Source organism: Olea europaea, chromosome 16 (assembly GCF_002742605.1).
Source record: "Olea europaea var. sylvestris chromosome 16, O_europaea_v1, whole genome shotgun sequence".
NCBI lineage: Eukaryota > Viridiplantae > Streptophyta > Magnoliopsida > Lamiales > Oleaceae > Olea > Olea europaea.
In genome coordinates, this window is record NC_036252.1 from 20,631,764 (window position 1) to 20,654,014 (window position 22,251).

General features: G+C 31.6%; 1 protein-coding gene across 1 annotated transcript; it reads left to right on the plus strand.

Annotated features, from left to right (window-relative positions):
• Positions 1-9,148: 9,148 nt before the first annotated feature.
• LOC111412459 (gibberellin 2-beta-dioxygenase 2-like) lies at positions 9,149-12,294 on the plus strand. Its single transcript, XM_023043391.1, has 3 exons — positions 9,149-9,661; positions 11,363-11,741; positions 11,831-12,294. The coding sequence occupies exons 1-3, from the start codon at positions 9,180-9,182 to the stop codon at positions 12,077-12,079; spliced, it is 1,110 nt and encodes a 369-aa protein (XP_022899159.1). The 5' UTR covers positions 9,149-9,179; the 3' UTR covers positions 12,080-12,294.
• Positions 12,295-22,251: the final 9,957 nt, after the last annotated feature.

Genomic DNA, 22,251 nt, shown 5'->3' on the forward strand with positions numbered 1-22,251 from the left:
TCAAGGTGATGGATTTGGCATAAAAAATGATCAAAAAAAGTGCAGAAATTGGCAGATTCAAGGTAGAAAATAGATCGAAAAGCTGTCTAGAAAATTGTCCAAAAACTACACTTGCAATTGCTGTTTTCAGCAAAATCAGTGGCTACCTGGACGAACAGAGACCACTAACAGACCGTACAGGTCGAGGAGCTCTTGCTTGTCCGGCGCATGGAAGTAATGGTTGCCATTAGCGACGGCTATAGGGATCCGATGGCACACATACAAGCGCGTGAGGAGGATTCCTGCGACGGCATCTGAAGATAGGTTATTTGATAGGAACACATACAGGCGCCTGAGGAGGATTCCAATGACGGCATCTGGAGATAGGTTATTCTTGGAGGCATGTTGGACCTGGTAGTATTCGATTTTTGCTCTAGACGAAATTGTGGTTCTAGATAGATTTACCCCTTGCATGTTCGAAATTTGATCGTAGTTGATTGGTTGCTACAATATTGGAGACTTTAGGACGAATAGTGGTGGTCCTAAAATATTAAATTCGCATATCTCGTAATGTACGAACTCAAATTAGTCCGCTTTGGTATGTTGGCTTATCCCAATTTAAATTTGAGCATTAGCGCATCATCTTATGAGGTGACTAATAAGACATGAAATGTCGTGTTTTATGTAGCAACCTGAAAATTTTAGAATAAAATTTATTTATTTTTACATGTTATATAATTACATTTTTTAAAGTTGAGGGCTAAAATGAACAATGTTTTTAAATTTCTATTTTATTTGTTCCAAATAATTAGATATTGATAGAGCGATATTTAATATATCAATATTAGACTCATTTTATAGGCTGTAATTAATTAGAAATCTTTGACTCGAGAAAATTTATTTTGAATAAAAATACATTAAGTTAGACTCAATTGAAAAAAGTAGGAAAAATAGAATTTTTTAAGTATTAATTCAATTCATTCTCTCTTTCTGAAAACGTGTAAGAATTATTGATCATGTTTTTTTTTGTTTAATATTAATCCTTAATTATGATTATGCTAAACGTTGGTGATTCAATCCCAATATAATTATAAAAAGGGTTTAAGCTTATCATTAATAACTCAATTCCTTCTTTTCCTAGCGGCGAACATTTATTAGTTTAACGAGAAAATCATTATTTTTACAAAATCCTAATACTACTAATTAAACTCAACCTTATCCAAATCAACTCATAATACACGGCTCCTCTACTCCAGTTAAACCAAAATTTAATTGGGATTGTTGATTTCAACTATAAATATTACATGTATCCCATTATTCCACCATAAAAATTATATGGCAGAGAGAAGTTTATAAAATCGACAACCAAGTTAGAAAGGAAGAAAGATTTAGACGTGCTACCATATTATTTTGTTTCAAGAAATTCATCTGATCTAACGAAGTAAGATACTTTATGTGCAAATATTTTTGTTTCTTTATACTTTTATATTCAATAAAATAATGTATGGATTGCCAGTAGACATTCATTTTTTTTAAGAGATATGAAATCCTACGAAATTATAAGAAGATCTAAGATGGGTGTGTCGCTTGATCACCAATATACTCTATAAGATCAGAGTGGTAAGAAGTATAATTTTTTTTATTGTTATATATTTGTATATGGAAACTGCATGTATCTTATTGGGTGTTTTCGAATACTCACTCTTACAAATTTTCACAGGTTAGGTCGAATCGATTGGATTTGTGGTAGGGCGGTGATGCGGGTTGCCAAGAGGATCGTAGTAACAAAGAATAATTTTTCATTAAGTTTTTCTACCTTTATAATTATTTTTTAATTTATTTTAATACATGTTTAGTGTTATTTTTCAGATACAATTGCTATGTTTATTTTAAATTTATGAATGCTGTAGTTATTATTTATTAAAGAATTTTATGTTGATCTTTTCGCATGTAAAGTAAACAAAAAATGAATTTTTGGTAACGCTCCGGTGTTATGAAAATTTGGAGCGTTACATTTTACATCCATTAATACTTGTATTTTTGTAATTAATTAACGCCTAAATATACTCAATACTCTCATATTTTGATTTAGGTTATGAATGGATGGAAAATATGGAGTTTGGACGAAAAGCACGAAAAGGATCAAAATGTAAGAAAATGAAAGCTCAAGGACCAAGTTGAAAATAATCCATGGATGAGACGGGTGATGGAATGAAGATTCAAGAGCGTTGGAGGTCAATTGGATGAAGAAAGAAGTCGAAGAGGTGAAATAAAGTCGAAATATTATCACGTATCAACTTTCAGGCGAAAAATTTATGCTCAAGATTTGTAGTCTCTACTTGAGACCCATTTTTGGTATGGTAAATGTCCGAATTTGGAAAAGCTTACTCTATCAAAATTGTAGATCTTTGAGTTAGATTCCTAATGCACTTTGAATCACCTCAATCGGATATCGAGAGAGAAAAATATGATCAAAATACTGAAAGTTGTCTGACGAAAAAACGATTGTTTTATGCATCACATAGTTCAAAATCAATGCGGTCGCATAGTGATCTCCAGGGAACTTCAGAGCTAAAAATCATTGTTCTATGCGACTGTAACCCTTATAACTATGTGGTCGCATAGTTATATTTCGACACGTGATTTTTAGTTCCCTAATTTCATTCAACTACTCATGAAAACAAATCTTGTACATAATATATATACCCGAAATCTCGTCCAAAACCTAGGGAACGCCCCCAACCTAACTTTTTCTCTTTTTCCTCTAGATTTATGATGTGTAACTAATTCTCTTTGCTTGATCGAAAGAGACGGAAGCTTTGGAACAATTATAACTGTGAGATCCACATTGTTTTTATTGTTTAATTCATATGTTTTAGTATTAAATATTATTCTGTATGTATTTTTATGGTTGTTGTGCTTAATTGCATAGATGCATACTAGTTTATTATTTTTCACAATCTATAGCTAAATTAAATATCAAATCTGTAATTGTTTGATTTATTTAACTTGTGAAGCAACTATGATTAGTAATTGCTGCTTTGAAAATTATTTAATTTTAGGAAGAATATTTGTCTAGGTTAAATGAAATCACGTGTGCTTGTGTTATCTAGTTCATTGATTTCTCTAGGTCATAAAGCGGTTATTGAATTAAATCTTCGCGCTTGTCTGGGATTGTTTTATATCTAGGATTAATTAGATCGTTTGTTTTTAATTAATTAAAATTAAGGAGAAATAAGAAATTGTTTCGAATGGAAAATTGTTTTCCACAATGAATGCTAAAATTGTTAATTGATGATCATTTGTGGATCAATGACCAATTATAAGTTTTCAATGATGGATGTTAACTTAGATCAAGGTTCGTTATATTGATTTCATTTAATTCATTGAATTGCGTTGATATTAGTTATTTTTATTGATAATTAATTGTTTCAAAATCAAAACCCCATTTTTTAGTTAATATTGTATAAAAGATAAACTAAACACTCTTCGTGGGATCGACTGTTACTTTCACTACTACATTAATTTTAAGAAGTATATGTTTAAATTTGGAATGCCTACGACAACACGCACCAGTGACATTAAGATTGGGGTTACCTGTGGGGGTAACATTGCTTGTGCTCGAAATTTAGGAATTATTTGTTCTAATCGAAATGTTGAATTTGATAGTAATTTGGTAATTTATTTTATGCTCTTATTGTCGTCTAGTAATAATGTGAGACTGCATTATGTAAGAATTTGAATTTTTGTCAACATACCTTCATATTGTATTGATTATTCTATTAGAACACTTCGACTTGACCTATTTGAACATTCCCTTAATTTAAAATAGAGAATCTTACGAAATCCTGAGAATTTAGAATGGTATATACTGCGACCTTAGAATTACTTTGTGTGACCTATTTGTAAACTTCAGTTGTTCTGTTTTCTCAAAGTGTCTTCACATTTCGAAGTTGAAATTTTCAATAAAAAAGAAGATTTTTCAATTTGACAACAAAAGATCGATGAAGGGGATTTTGGTTCAACAAAAAGTTTCAAAAGCTATATATGGCAAATTTCCTAGGAATTCGACAGAAATACAAAAGAAAGAATATGATGAATTTGCTTATACTTCAATTATTTTACACTTGTCTAACACTATTTTGAAAAAAGTTGGAAAACTTGATATACAAAAGAACTTTGGCAAAAATTGCATGACTTATATTTGTTTAAGTCCATTCCTAATAAGTTGTACTTGTTTGAACGGTTTTTTAGTTTCAAAATGAATCATTCAAAAGATCTTGATGACAATTTGGTTATTGTCAACAAACTTGTTTAGAGAAAAGATGTCTGAAACGTGTAAGACTATTATTTTATTTAATTATATGTTCGATTCATATAAAGAAGTTAAAAGTGCGATTAAAACCCTCGTTTGACCCCCATTAATTTTCATTCCATTTCATTTTTCTCTCTTATTCTCAAACACACAATCTTCCATAAAATAATATTATATGTAAATCAAAAAAATTTCCTTCATTTTCAACCACTCATTTTTCAAAAAAACACTATTCCACCCATTTTCATTTCTAGAAAATGGGGGCCAAATGGGAGCTAAGTATGGTAGAGATACTCTAACACCCGAGATTGTAATAAATTTCCTTAAGAGTAAGGAAATGGATAAGTAAAATTGAAAAAGAAGATAAGAATAGTAGTGAGTTACATATAATGAGGAGTAGAATGAAGTTTAAGCAAATAAATTTGGGTAGAGATCAAGAAAGTAGTGACTCGAGTGATAAGAGTGGTAAGAAGAAGGGTAAGGAACGGGACAAGTCTAGTGGTAGACGATGTTACAGTTGTGGAAAGTTTGGATACTTTATTAGGGATTGCCCCAAGAAGAAAAATAAACAGAAGTATAAGATGAGAGGTGAGGCAAGTGTGGCTATAGGGTCGAGTGATGACCCTGGTGAGATTTATTGAGAGTAAACTTTATGTGCATCTGTGAGTAATCCTTTCTGCACATATGTGATTGTTTAATTCTACTGTGTTGATATGTTACACTTTCAATTTGTTCGTGTGTGTAACTGCATGAATTAAAGTGATCTTGTTATTAATGTAATTATTTGCATACATAATGGGTTAGGATACATTGTAGTGTGTTGAGTGTTTTTTGGTAACGGGGAGTATAGATCCCTGGGAATACATTTGTGGTTTGTTTCAGGGATGTGGAGAGTTGGATCACTAGTGGAGAAATGATTAAATGTTGGAATCTTTTATCTGCAAAGAGACCCTGATCAGATGGAGAGGAGCACTTCTATTATTTCTGTTAGGTGGTGACCTATTATCTACTTATATTGGAAGAAGTGATGTGGTGATAGAGAATTATCCTGTAGACTTAGAATCTATTGTGGTTTACCATTTAGACGTGGGTTGAGTGATCAATCTAATGAGTATGGTGGGTGATGAGAGAAGATATGTGTTCTCGAGATTAGAGTAACACGGAATGTAATATGATTAGTGTAGTGAGATCCTTTCGTAGGGTAATTTATGTGTATGTTACATATGTGTTGGCCTTTTGATTAATTAATTTGGAGTTGATTTATTATTCTGTGTGAACATGTTTGAAAAGATTTGTGTATCATCCTATATTATATCGTAATTGCATGTTTATTTGTTATTGATTAATTACTGTGAATATTTGCTACTACTAGGGTATTATTGACCTTCGCCTTAGTGAGCATATCGAGTAGGTATGACATGTATTTCGGGTTCAAAACATGAGGTAATGTCTATAATCCCAATTTTATTGGTTACATGCAAGTTCTAACTGTGTGTTTCAATTGCTTGCAGGTTTATTGGGTATCAATGTGGAGTTTTGTTGGGTTTTGATACCTAACAAATCATGGGCTATAATGTAAATGTCGTAATATATTTCGTAGTTTTCGGCCAATGAGTGAAATAATTATCAATAGTCAAGTCCAAATGTTCTTCCCGGCTCCTACATATTACTGCTTGATTAAATCTTGGCCCATTTAACCTATTGGTTCATTTAAAGCCTAACCTGACCTTGTGTGTGTGTGTGTGTGTGTTTTTTTTTTTTTCTACCCTAGCCATTTTAGTGTGATTTGTGTGTGTGAAAGGGTGAAAAATGTGGTTGCCATAGAGAGAAAAAGTCAGCTGATTTGAGCTTCCAAAATCGGTGGTTTCTTTTTGTTATTGGTCTCCTCTTCGTTCCTTCTTTCATCGCTTTCTTCTTGCCTTTGTGGCTTACAAATCATCAACAGTTATCTTGTCCTTTGTGAGTAAGATTGAAAAGAATCAAAATAATTATATTGGTTATAAATTGGAGCCGTTTGGATTGACTGTTTGGTAGAGAAAGGTAACGTAAAATTGAGCCCCAAAAATACCGATTTGACAATTTTTGGAACAAGATTTCACGACACCAGTCCTTAACGAGTTTTTAAAAAAGTTGTCTTGATGTTATCTTGCAATACATTTTCTATATAGAAAAAAGTAGCTTTGGTCACTTAACTTGGAGCGAAACCTCATTTTAATCATTTCAAATTTGCTGCATTCACCAATTCAACCTCTGCTTTCATTCTAGCTAGAACACAACTTCACCTTCATCAATTACACTAATGGTCTTGTCTATGTAGGGATAGCAACGGTTCGGTTTCGGTTCGATTTGGCCAAAATATCACCGAACCGTCAAATTTTTTGTCATACCATAACTGTACCATAATCACGTAAATGCGTTCGGTTCGTATCTTGGTTCAACTCGATTCGGTTCGGTTAATAATTACGAAAATAAATTATTTTTTATAAGTCCATCCGTCAAATTAATATAAAACAATTTATGAAAAGAGAGTTAATGAAAACAAAAACACAATATTTCAAACGAAAATGTAAACATTATTCCAAATTTCAATTGCAAGATACAAATTTAACAAACAATATTATGAAATAACAATACTAAACTTTTCCTTCATTCTTGATTCTTGTGCATTGTAGTTATTTGATTCATGCTCAATAATTCAAAAGCTTTAACCTTAACTTATATTCAATCTTCATTCTTCCCCATAACTTTTACTAGTATAAGTCAACACTCAAAATTAATTCCTATATAGTAAATAAGAAATGTAAGTAGAGAATACAATGATAATACCTAATCTAGAATGATTTTAACTAAGATTTAAATAAAAAAATGTACCTCTTTGTCAACTTCATCTTCACTAAACCTTGTCATCCCTAATAAAAGAATGATTTTTTTAAGTAGATAATCGGTTCGATTTTAGTTCGACGGCATAAATATCATACCCACACCGTCACGAACCGGTTCGTTAAAATCAAATACTATATCAACCCCATTGCACTATCGGTTTGGTTTTTTCGTCCCATTCGGTTCGGTTAACCGCAGTTTTCGTTTTTAACGGTTCAAATTGTCATCCCTATGTCTATACCCTGGACAAAATCTTAACAATTTTTTTACTCGATCATGCTTGTTTAGTTAATCAGAGAAATTAACTTAGTGCTTCTTCAATTTAAATTATAATCTCATTACAATATAAACAAATTCCAATTTTATTCATCGAATACTTTAGTATTTGAAAAACTAGAATTTAATTTTGCTAAAATGATACAGGTAAGGTTTTGTAGTCTCATTGGAATGTGTTGAAGACGTACTAGAATCCAAGAGTAGACAAACTGCCGCTAATACGACTGTCCTCACCTAATGTTTGCGGCCTACCTACGTAATTTTTACAACATAGTGTGTACAAACATCCTTCTGCCAACTATATTCGTCTGTCAAAAATGTATATTGTATTTTCAATGAAAAGATAGGAAAGACTTGTTTAGGTAGAAACTAGAAATTCTTGTGTGAACATTGGACAATATGCCTTATAAGTTAATTTATTACTTTGATAACAAAGATGAAGTCGATGGAAAAGTTAGCTGTATGCTTTGCTTTCTTAGAAATATCTACTACATTGTAGACCAAGTAGAATTTTAACTACCAAACATTGGTTTTTTCCGATATTTAATGTGCCTTGCATTTTGTCTTAGTGCGAATTTGTTCAAGGTTCAATTTAACTAAAAATATCCACCCTTGACCTCACCAGTCTAAAAGAAGCTTCTTTATGTTTCTTCATTTTCACGTCTTAATTGTCGTTCTTTTCTTAATTACCGTCAAATTGTGCTGTCTCTACCCGTAATATTTAGCCCTTATTTGATAGAGATTTTTTAACATATATTCTGAGAAAAATAATTATATTAAAAAAATTGCATAATTAAAAAGTATAAAAAAATTATTGGTACATGTGCAAATTATTTTATTAAAAATTGTGGTTTAAATGAGTTTGAGGAAAAAATAAGTTTTAAAAAATCGAGGTCAAACATGTGCTTAGTATAGTGCCAATAGTGCACACATCCCATTATTATTGCTGCATTATCTTTTGTCTATGTTTGGTTTGTGTTTATAAACGTACTACCAACTCATTCATCCTCATCATTAAATTGTTTATAAACAGAGGCAAAGGGATGGGGGAGGGGGGACTTCCTAGGCCCATATGTTTTTTAAGTTAAAAAGGAAATTTTTGAAATTTTTTCCTATGTATCAACCTAGTATTAAAATTTGAAATAATATGGCAAAATGGAGGCTAAAACTCAAACGAACGAATAGAATTTCAAATTTGGTGTTATCAACGTAGTCGCCATCTTATGGGCATGTTAGAATAAAATCTCGCATCGAACAAATATGAAATAATTAACAATATATAGGAGGCTGTGTTGCTCCTCTTAACAAATTTGATGTTTTAAGATAGAACATTAAATTTTTAATACTACTTTCTTCAAGTTGTCTCTTCTAGTCGTTAATCTCGAACTTAAATATCTAATATAATCTTTGCTAGATACCAACATCTTCTAAAGCAACTCCACCACCATCCAAGTTCCTAGTTCCTATCATCACTAAAAATACAAGAGCTATGTTTGTTGATGCAAGCGGCCTGAGTATTTTTGTACTGAAACTCTTTTTGTGGAAATGTACAACGATTCTCTTGAAACATAACGCTTGTGTTCCTGAATATTGCTATTAATAGAATTCAGAGCAAGTATATATATCTTTTTTCTTGAATTTTTTATTTAGTACTAGTATACCATCTTTATTCAAAAGGTCAAAGGTTGTGGCCCTCTCTCTCTCTCTATTTAACCGCGCAAACTCGACGATGATCTCCCCTTCCAAGTTCCTAAGAGCTCAAACTCATTCAATTTCTCCACCCCTTCTTTCTCAAGTTCCTTCTTCTCATATTTATTGTATTATAAACAAAATGGTTGTGCCTTCACCAACTCCACTCCGAAGCAAAATAACTCGAGCCCTTGGAATTCCAGTTATAGATCTCAGTCTCGAAAGGTCTAAACTTTCTGAAGTAATAGTAAAAGCTTGCGAAGAATTCGGTTTCTTCCAGGTAATAAATCATGGAGTTCCTAAAGAAATAATTTCTAGAGTTGAAAATGAAGGTCGGCAATTCTTCTCAAAACCTGCATTTGAAAAGCAACTGGCTGGACCGCCTAGTCCTTTTGGTTATGGCTGCAAAAATATTGGATTCAATGGCGACAAGGGTGAGCTTGAATATATTCTTCTTGAAGCTAATCCTCAATCCATTTGCCAAAGATCTATCTCCATCTCCACAAATCCTCAAAACTTCAGGTACCTATGATTTCTATCAAATGAAATATTTTGTGTGTATACATTGCACATCTACGAAAAGAAAAGAAAAAAAAATGGCAAATTGAATGACAACTGTTTAGGTCATCATAGATTAGGGGTTGAATATGTAACCACATAGTAATATTTTAAGAAAATGAAAATATTTGAAGTTTTTTATTTTTCTTTCTTTCTTTTTTTACTAAATTACAAAATAAAAATATTTAGCCCTTGTTGGGAAAGCCTAAAAAACTGTTAAAAAATTGTGGTCAAAGTCAATAATTATTAATTTAATGGAACCCATAATTTTTATTAATTTTTCAACCTTGTATTTAATCGACTTTTGTCAAACAACCATGCACTGTTTTGTTGATAATAGATTCTTTGTTAACATTTGTCAAAACACTCTTTTCAACTTCAACTTGTATATTAAAATGTATATGCTTTTGCTTGTTAACTGGTGAAAGGTTATCCTATCTTAGACTTGGTTTCTTACTGAAAAGATAATAGTGAAAATGCTTATTTTATAATCTTCGTGTTTAGCATACCACATTTAACAGATAGAGAATATAATATATAAATTTTAGGTCCTTAGATTTTTTAGTTTTGATGATGCCGTACTTATTCTTAAAAAGGCAAGATAATTTGGGTGAGATTTACACGTCGGTTAACGTTGAAAACTTTTTTTTCAATGTTATCAACTTGTCATAGACATACAGAGAGGGTGAATGTATGAAAATTATGGTCAAATGTTACACGTGCTAACCTTAAAATTATGGTCATAATTTTTGATAATATGAATAATTGAAAAAAAGATAAAAATTGTAATATTCATAAAATGGGTAACAAAAATTAATTATTGACTTTATATTATATTTATTAACTTTTTAATTAAACCGAGGTTAAAAAAAAAAAGTCAAGAAAATGACTGGTGCCCAGTTGGAATTGAATTTATCCAAACAACTGTCTCTTAGGCATAGATGATTGAATTTTCAACAACTTTGGGAGAAGTGATCTTCTTGTTGACCATTGCAACATGGTGAAAAGGGCAAAGTTTGAGGTCCCTCTCACTGTTAAAATTTTCTTTGATTTAATAAGAATTTTTAGGTGTCCACGTCAACATTCTGCCTTAGGCAAAATATATTTTTCTGATATAATTAAATTCAACTATAGTGACACAAGAAAGGGACTCTCTGTTTCTTTGCAATTTGGTTCATATCTTACCTTTTTCTTGCTGGACAACATATATCATCACAACCCAAAGTAAAAGATAAGTCGTTTTCAATGATGTTGAAATATATGGATGAACTTTGATCGAGTCTTTCCCATTTTCTCTTCGGATTCACTGTTTGTGTTTTAGTTCAGGATGATGTGTTTAAAGATACAAATTTTACCCATTTTTATCATGGTAAATTTCTTGTTTTCGGAGTCTAGTACTCTTTTTAACGACCATTGAAGTGCACCAATAAATTTATTATTATTTAATATGACGAGGAACCCAAGTGTCAAAGTGTGCCAAAAATGACAAAAGTCAAGGGACTAATAGATAACTTCCACAATGGAAAAAGAAAAGTTTTTGGAGAGTGCGACAATTTGTTCAAAAATGTGTTGATACTAAATTTGGGGTAACCAAAACATAGTAAAAAGATGTCAAAAAGGGTTATGATTTTGTTCTTATGATTCTTGTTTGTATTATATTTGCAGTAGTGCTGTAAATGATTACATACAAGCGACTAGGAACCTGACATGTGAGATTCTTGATTTAGTGGCTGAAGGGATATCTGTGGAAGACAAATCTATTTTTAGTCAACTCATTAGAGATGTAAATAGTGATTCATGCTTCAGAATTAATCACTATCCTTCAGTCAACATTGATTCCATGGAGGATTGGAACCCAGCCCCCAAATTGTTTGAGCATTCAAAAACTCGTATTGGGTTCGGAGAACATTCCGACCCTCAAGTATTGACAATTTTGAGATCCAACGATGTTGGTGGCCTTCAAATTTGTTCACGAGATGGTTTGTGGATCCCTGTTCGTCCAGACTCCAATCAATTTTGTGTGTTTGTAGGCGATGCCTTTCAGGTCAATACCACTTTCTATCCTTTGATAAATGCAATTTGTTGTTAGTTTCTTCTTGTTGACATGAATTTTAATTTGATTGTCAAATGTAGGCTTTGACAAACGCAAGATTTGAAAGCGTGAGACATAGGGTAGTTGCAAATGCAATTAAACCAAGAATGTCGATGATGTATTTTGCAGCTCCACCCCTAGATGCAAGCATATCTCCCGTGCCAGAAATGGTCTCTCTGCAAAATAAAGCTCTCTATCGATTTTTTACTTGGGGCGAGTACAAGAAAACTGTATATTCCTTACGATTGGCCGATCATCGTCTTGATCTATTTACAAACCAAGATAGTTGATTTAACACAACTTTTATGTCGGTTTATTGAGTGCTGGTGTACCACATGCAATTAGGAGTAGGGCATATAGGGTTGCACATGCTTGTACATGTTGCACAAAGTTTAAAAGGGTGAAGCTATATGGGGGTAAATGTGTGATTTTAGGTAAGATGAGAGAAATTTAGTTTTTGCTCTGGTATTACCTCGATTTTTTCAATTAAAAGAAGATTTTTTTAGTATTATTTTTTTTTTGGTGAAAATAGTATTCTTTTGTATGCAAAAATAGTTCATGTGTTAACATGACATAAAGTAAGAAGAAGATCATTATTACCAGCTATTTGTATATGATAGAAACACTCAATATAACCATATTGCCAGTAAAAAGAAATATGAGGATTAAGATTCTAAAACTTATCTGATTACTCACTATAATAATTACTAATTTTTTGTTTAAAAATTGTTCCATATCACAACAAAAAGTTAAGAATTGATGTGACATTTGCCCAAACTTACAAACACAAAAAATTGTACATGCAATCTCCATTCTATGTTTTGAACTAGTACTAATTTCAATTTATTATTATTATTATTATTATTATTATTATTATTATTATTATTATTATTATTATTATTATTATTTTCAACTTTCCATTTCTTTGTCACCTGAGTCTTTGGCATACTCCATTCAAGGAATCTACTAAAATGTCACAGTCGTGCACGCGTGACGTGCTATCAAAGTATATAAAGGATTGATAATTTACTTTCAAATGAGAATAAATTAAAATCCCCAAAAAAAAAAATAATAATAATAATAATTTGAAAATGGTTTGAGATGTGATTATTAATATTTCACTTGCCCTACCTGTGCAGGCCCACCCCCACCAGAATAAGAGTATATATCACAATTCCCATGATTCTAAACATGTTCTAGGGTCGATGTTTTCTACCAAATTGCCTTTTTCATTTCAGGGTGGGCCGGTCATTATAAAATGGAGAGCAATTAAGTACCATTATTATCGTCTCTCCACGAATAGCAAAAGCAAGGGGACTCGTACTTTTACCAAAATAAGACAGGGCTAATGATTTGTAAATGCATAATTCACATTTTACGTTCATTAGTTGGAATCTTATTAACATACATATGTAGTGTTTTGTAAGTGTTATACCCTAAATTCAATCAACCTTGGACATATATACTTTTATTATAAAATTAATGTATTGTATGGCAAATCTATTTAATTAATATTCAATTAAATTAAATAAAGTCCTCATATTCAAATCTTGATAATTTGTTAATCACAAGAAATTGTGATTGTGAGATTCAAATTATATATGATTGAATCTTAAATCGTTTGTGGTCGTAAGTAATAACGAGATACGGAGATCGTTATTACGGATAGACCATCACGTGTAGCATTTCTTACTTGTGAAGTAAGTATCTGTTCTCACAAACTAAAGTGTGGTGACACTTAAATGAATACGTTGATATTTTGTTATAGAACAAAACATTGGAAACCCACCGAGAGATTCTACATGGATAACTATCTGATATCAGTGGTTAATCTCCAACGTTCGACTTATATTGACTTAATAGTGGAGTGAAAGATATGATCAATAATCGAAATTGACACACTTCCATATCTCATAATTGATCGGATCATATTGACGAAGGGATTATAGTTTCACGGTAAATGAACGAGTTTGATTTTGTCATACCACGTGACATTTTTGGTCACATGTATTGCCCTGACACATTGCTCGATGTCAATTTGGGACGGCGAGTGTGAACTGGTGATAAATTAAAAGGGTATTTTAATTTATCAATTTTAATTAGATCAAAATAATAATTCATGTCGTTAGGTATCGTGATTGAGAATTTGATGGGTCGCACACAAAAGAGAATTGAAATATTGTAATCTGTCAATTAATTAATTTAACAATCGTTGAATAAATTAATTAATTGGGTTGATTATTTGTAGGCCCGAATCAATTAATTGGATTAATTAATTTACGGACCGGATTTAATTAAATAGATTAATTAAATATTGCACCGGTCAAGCCAAACCCGTTTGGACTTATATAAATAACTGATTAGGGTTTACAATTTTATAGAGACTTCATTATTCTTGCTAGCACAAGAAGAAAATATTAATCCTGTAATCTTGTTCTCTGTGTGGATCATCGTTGGAGGCTGGACAATTGCACAGCTGTGGATGACATATCGAGGTTGCTGGAACGGAAAGAATGGTAAAAGGTTTGCAGGATTTTTAAAGGTATGACTTTTATCACAATTTCTACCTAAACACATAGAAATCCTTGGTGAGAATCGAAATTTGTTTTAATTTTCGGTGCGCAAGTTTAAGTAGATTCCCAACAGTGGTATCAGAGCCTACTTTGTGTTTGTTAGAAATTGTTTAATAATTTTTTGTAATCAAAAGTTGATTGTTATCCATTTTTCATGTTTCTGGCAATTAAAAGGAAATTTCATTTTATATTTTTGAAATTTGATTTCAAAAAAAAAAAAAAAAGGAAAATGATCAGACATGGTTGTCGGCGGTGGGTGACTGGCGACCTGCAACGGCATGCTCGCCGCTTCTTACAGTGGTGAGCACGCCGCTAGAAGAGAAAGCAACCGCGCTGCTGCTGCTTGTTATTGCAGCAACACGCGACTACTACTACAACAGCGCGGACGGCGACGGCTTTCGCCTCAAAAATTAAGGGGCCCTACCATTAATTTGAAACTTAGGTCAAAATTGTAATTTTTGAAAGGGTGTTTTGAATTTAAGTATTAAAATGGTTTTTAAATGGGTTTTGACCTATATTATCAATTTTGACCCAAATTAAAATTTTATCTAAAATTGACGACCTTTTATATTTTCGTTAAAATATGATTTTAACTTAAATATTAAATTTTGACCCTAAATTGAATTTATTTTATTTAGGAGTGTTATCCTAGATTAAAATATTAATTCAATTTAGATTAGAGTTGAACTCTAATTTAATACTAAATTAAAATTTGATTTTAATTAATTATTCACCAGAATATATTCTAGAAATTAAAATTGAATTCTAATTTGATATTTAATTAAAATTTGATTTTAGTTAAATTGTCTTGCCCTAAAATTTTTCCTTGAAATTAGAATTGGATTCTAATTTGACATTTAAGTAAAATTTGATTTAATTAAATTCAACTGCCTTAAGTTTTGAAATTAGAGTTGGACTCTAATTTAATGTTTAATTAAAATTAAATTTTAATTAAATAATCTCGCCCTATAATTGTGGAATTAGAGTTGGATTCTAATTCGATATTTAATTAAAATTTAATTTTAATTAAATATGCCCGCTAATTAAATTAATTGATTAATATGATTAATTAATTATTTTATTATTTCGATCTATTAGTCTAAAAGAGTTTAGACGATCTTAATTGCTAGAAACTTGAAATGTATTTGCATATAATATTAGATATTATATAGGCATACAGTTATGTGATGAATGTACTATTAGTGGACGATTATGGACCCGACCATGTGGATGTGGTGAATGATTAGTTTTATTCTTGTTGTTTTATGAGTCTATGAGCTCTTAATTATTTTGGGCCTGCGAGCTCGTTGTTATTGTTACTATTAAGGGCATGCGAGCTCTTATTTATTTTGGACCTGCGAGTCCAATTTCATTTAGACCTATGTGCTAACTAGTATATGATATATGTTGCAGCTGGACTAATTGAAGAAATAAAAAGCGGAGGAAACTATGAAGATAGTGCATTGATACAATGCAATATCCCTAGGAATTGACCAACTAATCTTCCTTATGGTTCGGGAAGATTAGATAGTAAAAGTTCATAGTCGTCCACATTATTACATTACATTATATATATGTTTATTTACATGGTAGATGTATAATAAAATATATATGAATGTTACAATGAGACATTTGAATGCAAAACCCCTCAATAAAATATTAAGTCACATATATAATCGATTTCCATCATATAGTGAAAAACTAGAGTCCCAAATCGTCTCAACTTGTTGAGTACACTCAAGGCTGGTCTATTAGGGATATGTTTGACACTATGAAGTATTTGATATTTTTGAATGACGGGTTTGACATAACTAAAATTTATCTTTTATTGGAAACACTCAATGCGATAAATTTTAAAGGCATATTAAGCTAACATATAAGACGTGTGAAGACAGAGAGTTGTCTACTTAATGATCTGGGAGTTGTATGGAGATACAATTGATAATAGTATATACCCAAATATTTTATTAAAGCTTGTTGAATACACTCAAGATCTTAATATAACAGATGGGATCCCAGCCCACTGGGTGTCAAGTATGGACTTTATAAATTTATGTGAGAGGGTCATAAATTTTAGTTAAACAGTGGGAGTATAATTAATTTAATAAAAGTCCATATTAAATTAATTGATGCATTTTAATATATTATTCTTTTCTTTTCGTCATTTACATTTATATTAAATCTTGAGTAACCATATGTTTTAAATGGCATACTAGATGCCAACAACCAAATTAAATTTTTCGATTAGCACCGCAACTTGAGAATTATTTTCAGGCATGAGAAAATTGGTTACGTCCTTGAGTAGTCATTTTCAGAGACACCTGCTAATGACTCGATTAAGGATGAGGTGGCTACTGTAATAAACACAGTGATGATGATAGTACTGTACACATGTGATACTTGCAACAGTTACAAAATCAACTTAAAAGTATAGATATTAACACATAATTCTTCATTACGAAGAGTTGTATGATGATAATCATGTGTGGAAGGATATAAGATTTACAAGCAATTATACCGGTGCAAAATGACATAGTATTCTTCAGTCGATGTTTAGACACTGAAGGTGATTGACATTGAGAAATGTCTCTATTCAGTTCAATCATAAACCATGAAATAAGTAGTGAGTTGATTCTGCAATATCTGTTAGAGAAAGATATTCACAACTAATTATGAATTTAACGTGAATAAGCTCGAATGCACAATTATTGAATTGCTTAACATGCTTAAGACTGTTATGCTCAATATCAAAGTTATGAGTGGGCAAGCCACTGATTCCTCTAAGGATATTAAGAGGAAGTCTAAATGAGCTTTGTGAAAGCGTTCAATATGGCGAAGACCGTCAAAGCAAAGGACAATACTAAATCTAATGACCTTTGGTTTCATTATAGAATGAAAGGTCATTGGAAGAAATATTGCATGGCTTACGTCTACTTCACGAGTTTCTTAGGTATTTGATATCAGATGTAGATATCATATTTATACAAATATGGAGAAATTAAATTGAAGTAGACCATTGCAAAAGGGAGAAATTGACCTACACGTTGAAGATGAGCAAATGTTGCTGCATTGCTTGTAGGAGCATACTTCTTGCTATTGCCTTTTAGCTTAGTATTGGAATTAGAGAAATGTCGCTTTGTACCCACCATAGCTGGAACTTTAAAATAAATTTCATGTTTAGACATGAACTATTTTAATGTTCAGGACAATTGTTGTTCTTATTTATCTTGATAAAAATCCTAATGGTTATGATAAATTAAAAAAGATGTTTATATTCTTTAATATTAAGCATTTTATAATGAGTATTTAAGAGAGATAAAAGTGATAATCTAATTATTACCTAAATCTAGCATCATCAGACTTTGTCATATAGATGAAATGCAATTCCAAGGTTATATAGAGATGTATGCTTGGGATCAATTGATTTTGACAAGTACGAATTATGCATGTCTGGCACAATGATCAATTATTCCTTTACTTGAAAGGGAGAAAGGTCTGCATAATTATTGGTCTAATGCATACTGATGCATATGGACTTATGTTAATTGATGTCAATTAATGTTTCTCTTATTTCATCAGTGATCATGTATACTTGATAAAATTTAAACTTGAAACTCTTGAAAGATTCAAGGGATTCAAACTGGAGTAGAGAAACAAATAGGTAAAGATATTCTCGCATCAAGATTCAAACGAGATGGTAATATTTTAAAGATAAAATTTTGATTATCTAAGAGAGAATGAGATTCTCTTGCAGTGAATTCCTCCACATACACTGCAACATTGTGGTGTATCTGAACGGAGGAATCGTAAAATATTAGATATAGTTCAATTAAAAATGAGCCATGCAAATCTCCCAAAATCATTTTAGAGTTATACACTGATTGCAGTGTGCTACACACTAAATCATGTATCATCTAAGTTGGTTAACAGAATTCTGTACAAGCTATGGAAAGGCAACAGTCCTAACTTATCTCATATGAAAGTTTGGGACTGTAAAGCTTATTTGAAGCGCATTGAATAGGATAAATTTGAGTATATATATTCGATGAATACATATTTGTGGGATATTCAAAACAAATATTTGGATATCAATTCTATTATCCCATTGAGAAGAAAGTTTTCGTATCACGATATATCATCTTCTAAGAGAAAATATTTACTCTAGAAGAGGACAGTGGGAACAAAATAGAACTTGAAAGAGTTCAAAAGTCCACAGATATAGTTAAACAAAGTAAATGAATTCGAGTTTGATCCTATATCTGATGTGGAACATATTCTTGATCAGAAAATAGAAACTCTTGAGAACATGTCAGCTCTGTGTGAATCTAATAGGATCATTCAACCTTCAAGAAGGTGTGAATCCATAATTACTAATCAGGCATTACTCATCCAGTATGATGAACCTACTAATTGCACAAAAATAAAGTCAAATGTTGACTTAAAAGAGACAGCAAGAGACCACGAAATTCGAGATGAACTCGACGTATGTGAACAAGGTTGGACCTTGGTCGACCCTCATGATGGGATAAAACCCATAGGTTGTAAATGGTTTACAATAAAATGTTGACAAGGATGGAAATATCCATGCATACAAAGCAAGGCTAGTGGCAAACGGTAACTAACAAAGACAATGTGTTGACCTTGATGAAACCTTTCGCCTGTAACCATGCTGAGGTCCATTCGGATTTTGGTTGCAATAGTTGCATGTGGACTATGGGTTAAAGCAAGCCTCTTGGAGCTGAAATCTTCGATTTGATAGAAAAATCAAAATGTTTGATCTTATCAAATATGAAGGTGAATTGTGTGCTTACAAAAAGATAGTGGGAGCATTGTCGCATTTATAGTATTGTAGAAAATGACATCTCTATTCTTCAATCATTGAAATAATGGTTGTTAAATGATTTATTCATGTATGGGAGAAGCAACTTGATCTATAGAGATAGATCTGGAAGATTGCTTAACTTATCCCAGTCTACATAGATAAAATCTTGAGAAGATGTTATGTGAAGAAACTGATTTACTCTTAAGCCGTATGTTGGAAAGGTTCCAAACGTGAAACAACTGCTGGTTCATTAGCAGAAACCTAATATATGATTGCTTTAGAAGCAACAAGGAGTTGCAATGTGGATCAAGATATTCATTAATGAACATGGGATAGTTTCTAATATTGTTGATCACATACCATTGTATTGTGATAACAATAGAGCCATCACGCAATCGAAGGAACTAAGGTCTTATTAATGATCCAAACATGTATTGAGACGGTATAATCTCATCAGGGAGATAATACATAGAAATGACGTGAAGAAATGAACGAATTTCCACAATTAATTATAGATCCATTGACAAACAGTTGTCGTAGTATAAATATGATCGTCATATAGACTCTTATGACATTAGATACATAAGTTATTGGATCTAATGCAAGTGGGAGTTTGTAAGTGTTATGCCCTAGATCTAATCAACATTGGACATAAATACTTTTATTATATAATTAATGCATTGTATGACAGATCTATTTAATTGATATTCAATTAAATTAAATAGAGTCTGTAGATTCAAAACTTGATAATTTGTTAATCACAAGGAGTTGTGATTGTGATATACAAATTACATATGATTGAATCTTAAATAATCCGTGGTCGTAAGTAATAACGAGATACGGATATCGTTATTACGGATAGACCATCACGTGTGACATTTCTTACTTGTGAAGTAAGTAGCTGATCTCACAGGTTAAAGTGCGCTGACACTTAAATGAATACGAGGATATTTTGTTATAGAATAAAATATTGGGGACTCGTCGACGTTCGGTAGTGGGACTGGTCCTTTGACTTGAGGTCGTCATTGTACCTTATATGAGGACAGTCATGGTTTGACGGTATTGGATGTTGTTCTGTCAAGGGCCACTAATACGACATCGTTTGGGTATGTCAAGAATCGTATGAAGATTGTGAATGACCAATAGAGGATTCGTCACTCTTAGATAGTAAGAGATTATGATCTGCATTTCATTCAATTAAGTCGACAATGAAATTTTTGGTTAAGGTGTATTCATAAGTCGAAAATGAGTTTCCGACTTATATTGACTTAATAGTGGAGTGAAAGATATGATCAATAATCGAGATTGATATTCTTCCATATCTCATAATTGATAAGATCATATTGATGAAGGGATTATAGTTTCACAGTAAACGAACGAGTTTGATTTTGTCATACCACGTGACATTTCTCGTCACATGTATTGCCCTGACACATTACTAGATGTCAATCTGGGACGGCGAGTGTGAACTGATGATAAATTAAAAGGGTGTTTCAATTTATCAATTTTGGTTAGATCAAAATAATATCTCACGTTGTTAGGCATCGTGCTCGGGAACCTAATGAGTCGCACACAAAAGAGAATTGGAAGATTGTAATTTATCAATTAATTAATCTAACAATCGTTGGATAAATTAATTAATTGGGTTGTTATTTGTAGGTCCGAGTAAATTAATTGGATTAATTAATTTACGGACTGAATTTAATTAAATGGATTAATTAAATATTTGATTGGGTCAAGTCAAGCCCATTTGAGCTTATATAAATAACTGATTAGGGTTTACAATTTTATAAAGAATTCATTATTCTTGCTAGCACAAGAAGAAAATCCTAATCTTACAATCTTGTTCTCTGTGTGGATCACCATTGGAAGCTGGACAATTGGACAGCTGTGGGTGACAGATCGAAGTTGCTGGAACGAAAAGAATGGCAAAATGTTTGCAGGATTTTTAAATGTATGACTTTTATCACAATTTCTACTTAAACACAGAGAGACTCTTGGTGGGAATCGAAATTTATTTTAATTCTCGCTGTGCACGTTTAAGTAGATTCCCAATAGTACTAACTATCGTGATACCACTCGTCCATCCCAATTACTTTCACATCTAAATCACCTAGCTTAGCTATTGTTGTGGATTTATAATAACATATCCTAAAGACTCAAAGTTTAAATATAAGATATCCTATATTTTAAAGCGTTAATCCTAAATTTTATGTTAATATATTAAAATAAAGAGTGAGTTTTACTCTCCAAATTTAGACAGTTAAACCACTCTCCCTATATGAATGCATTCAACATACTTCAATTTTCAATGAAGAAAAATAATATAATAATTTGAAGGGAAGCTCGTGAAAATAAAAGATAAAAAAAATTAATAAATATTTTTTTAGAATAGTAAAATTAAGTGTTATATATAAAGAATATGTTGGAGTACTTAAAATTTTTTCTCTTTAAATTTATAAATACTCTTCAAATTATAAAATATAAAATATCCTGGAAATGCGCTTGCATCTTTGCGAGATTGTGAATGCATTCAAGTAAAAGTGCTCCTCCAGTGTTTATATTTTTATATTTCAAAAGTTGACAACTTTTCTCACCGTCCATAAAACAAGTAATTATAATTTATGAATAGCCTAGTGTGGTTTCCAACATTTGCAGGCAATGTGATTACTACTTTTCAATGTTCAAGTTCTGGATCATCGACTTATTTAAATATATAATCTAGGTCTTCACGTAACAAAAATGTCCACTTGAATGATAAAGTTGCACACGATTTTCACGTGACTTAAAACTAAAAAACAAAATCGCAATCTTAAAGTACTCAAGGCAACATGATCATTTCATTACGACTTCCCTTAATCAATTGCACAAACAACGGAAAATATTGAAGATGACAGCTGTTTTGTGCTATAAATAATGAGTAGCTGGAAAATATAGGACTATAATTAAAGCCCCTTTTAAATGATAGAAGATATACAACTGCCCGACGCCATTGACTTGTTTGAAAGCACCTTTGATATATATATATATATATATATATATATATATATATATATATATATATATA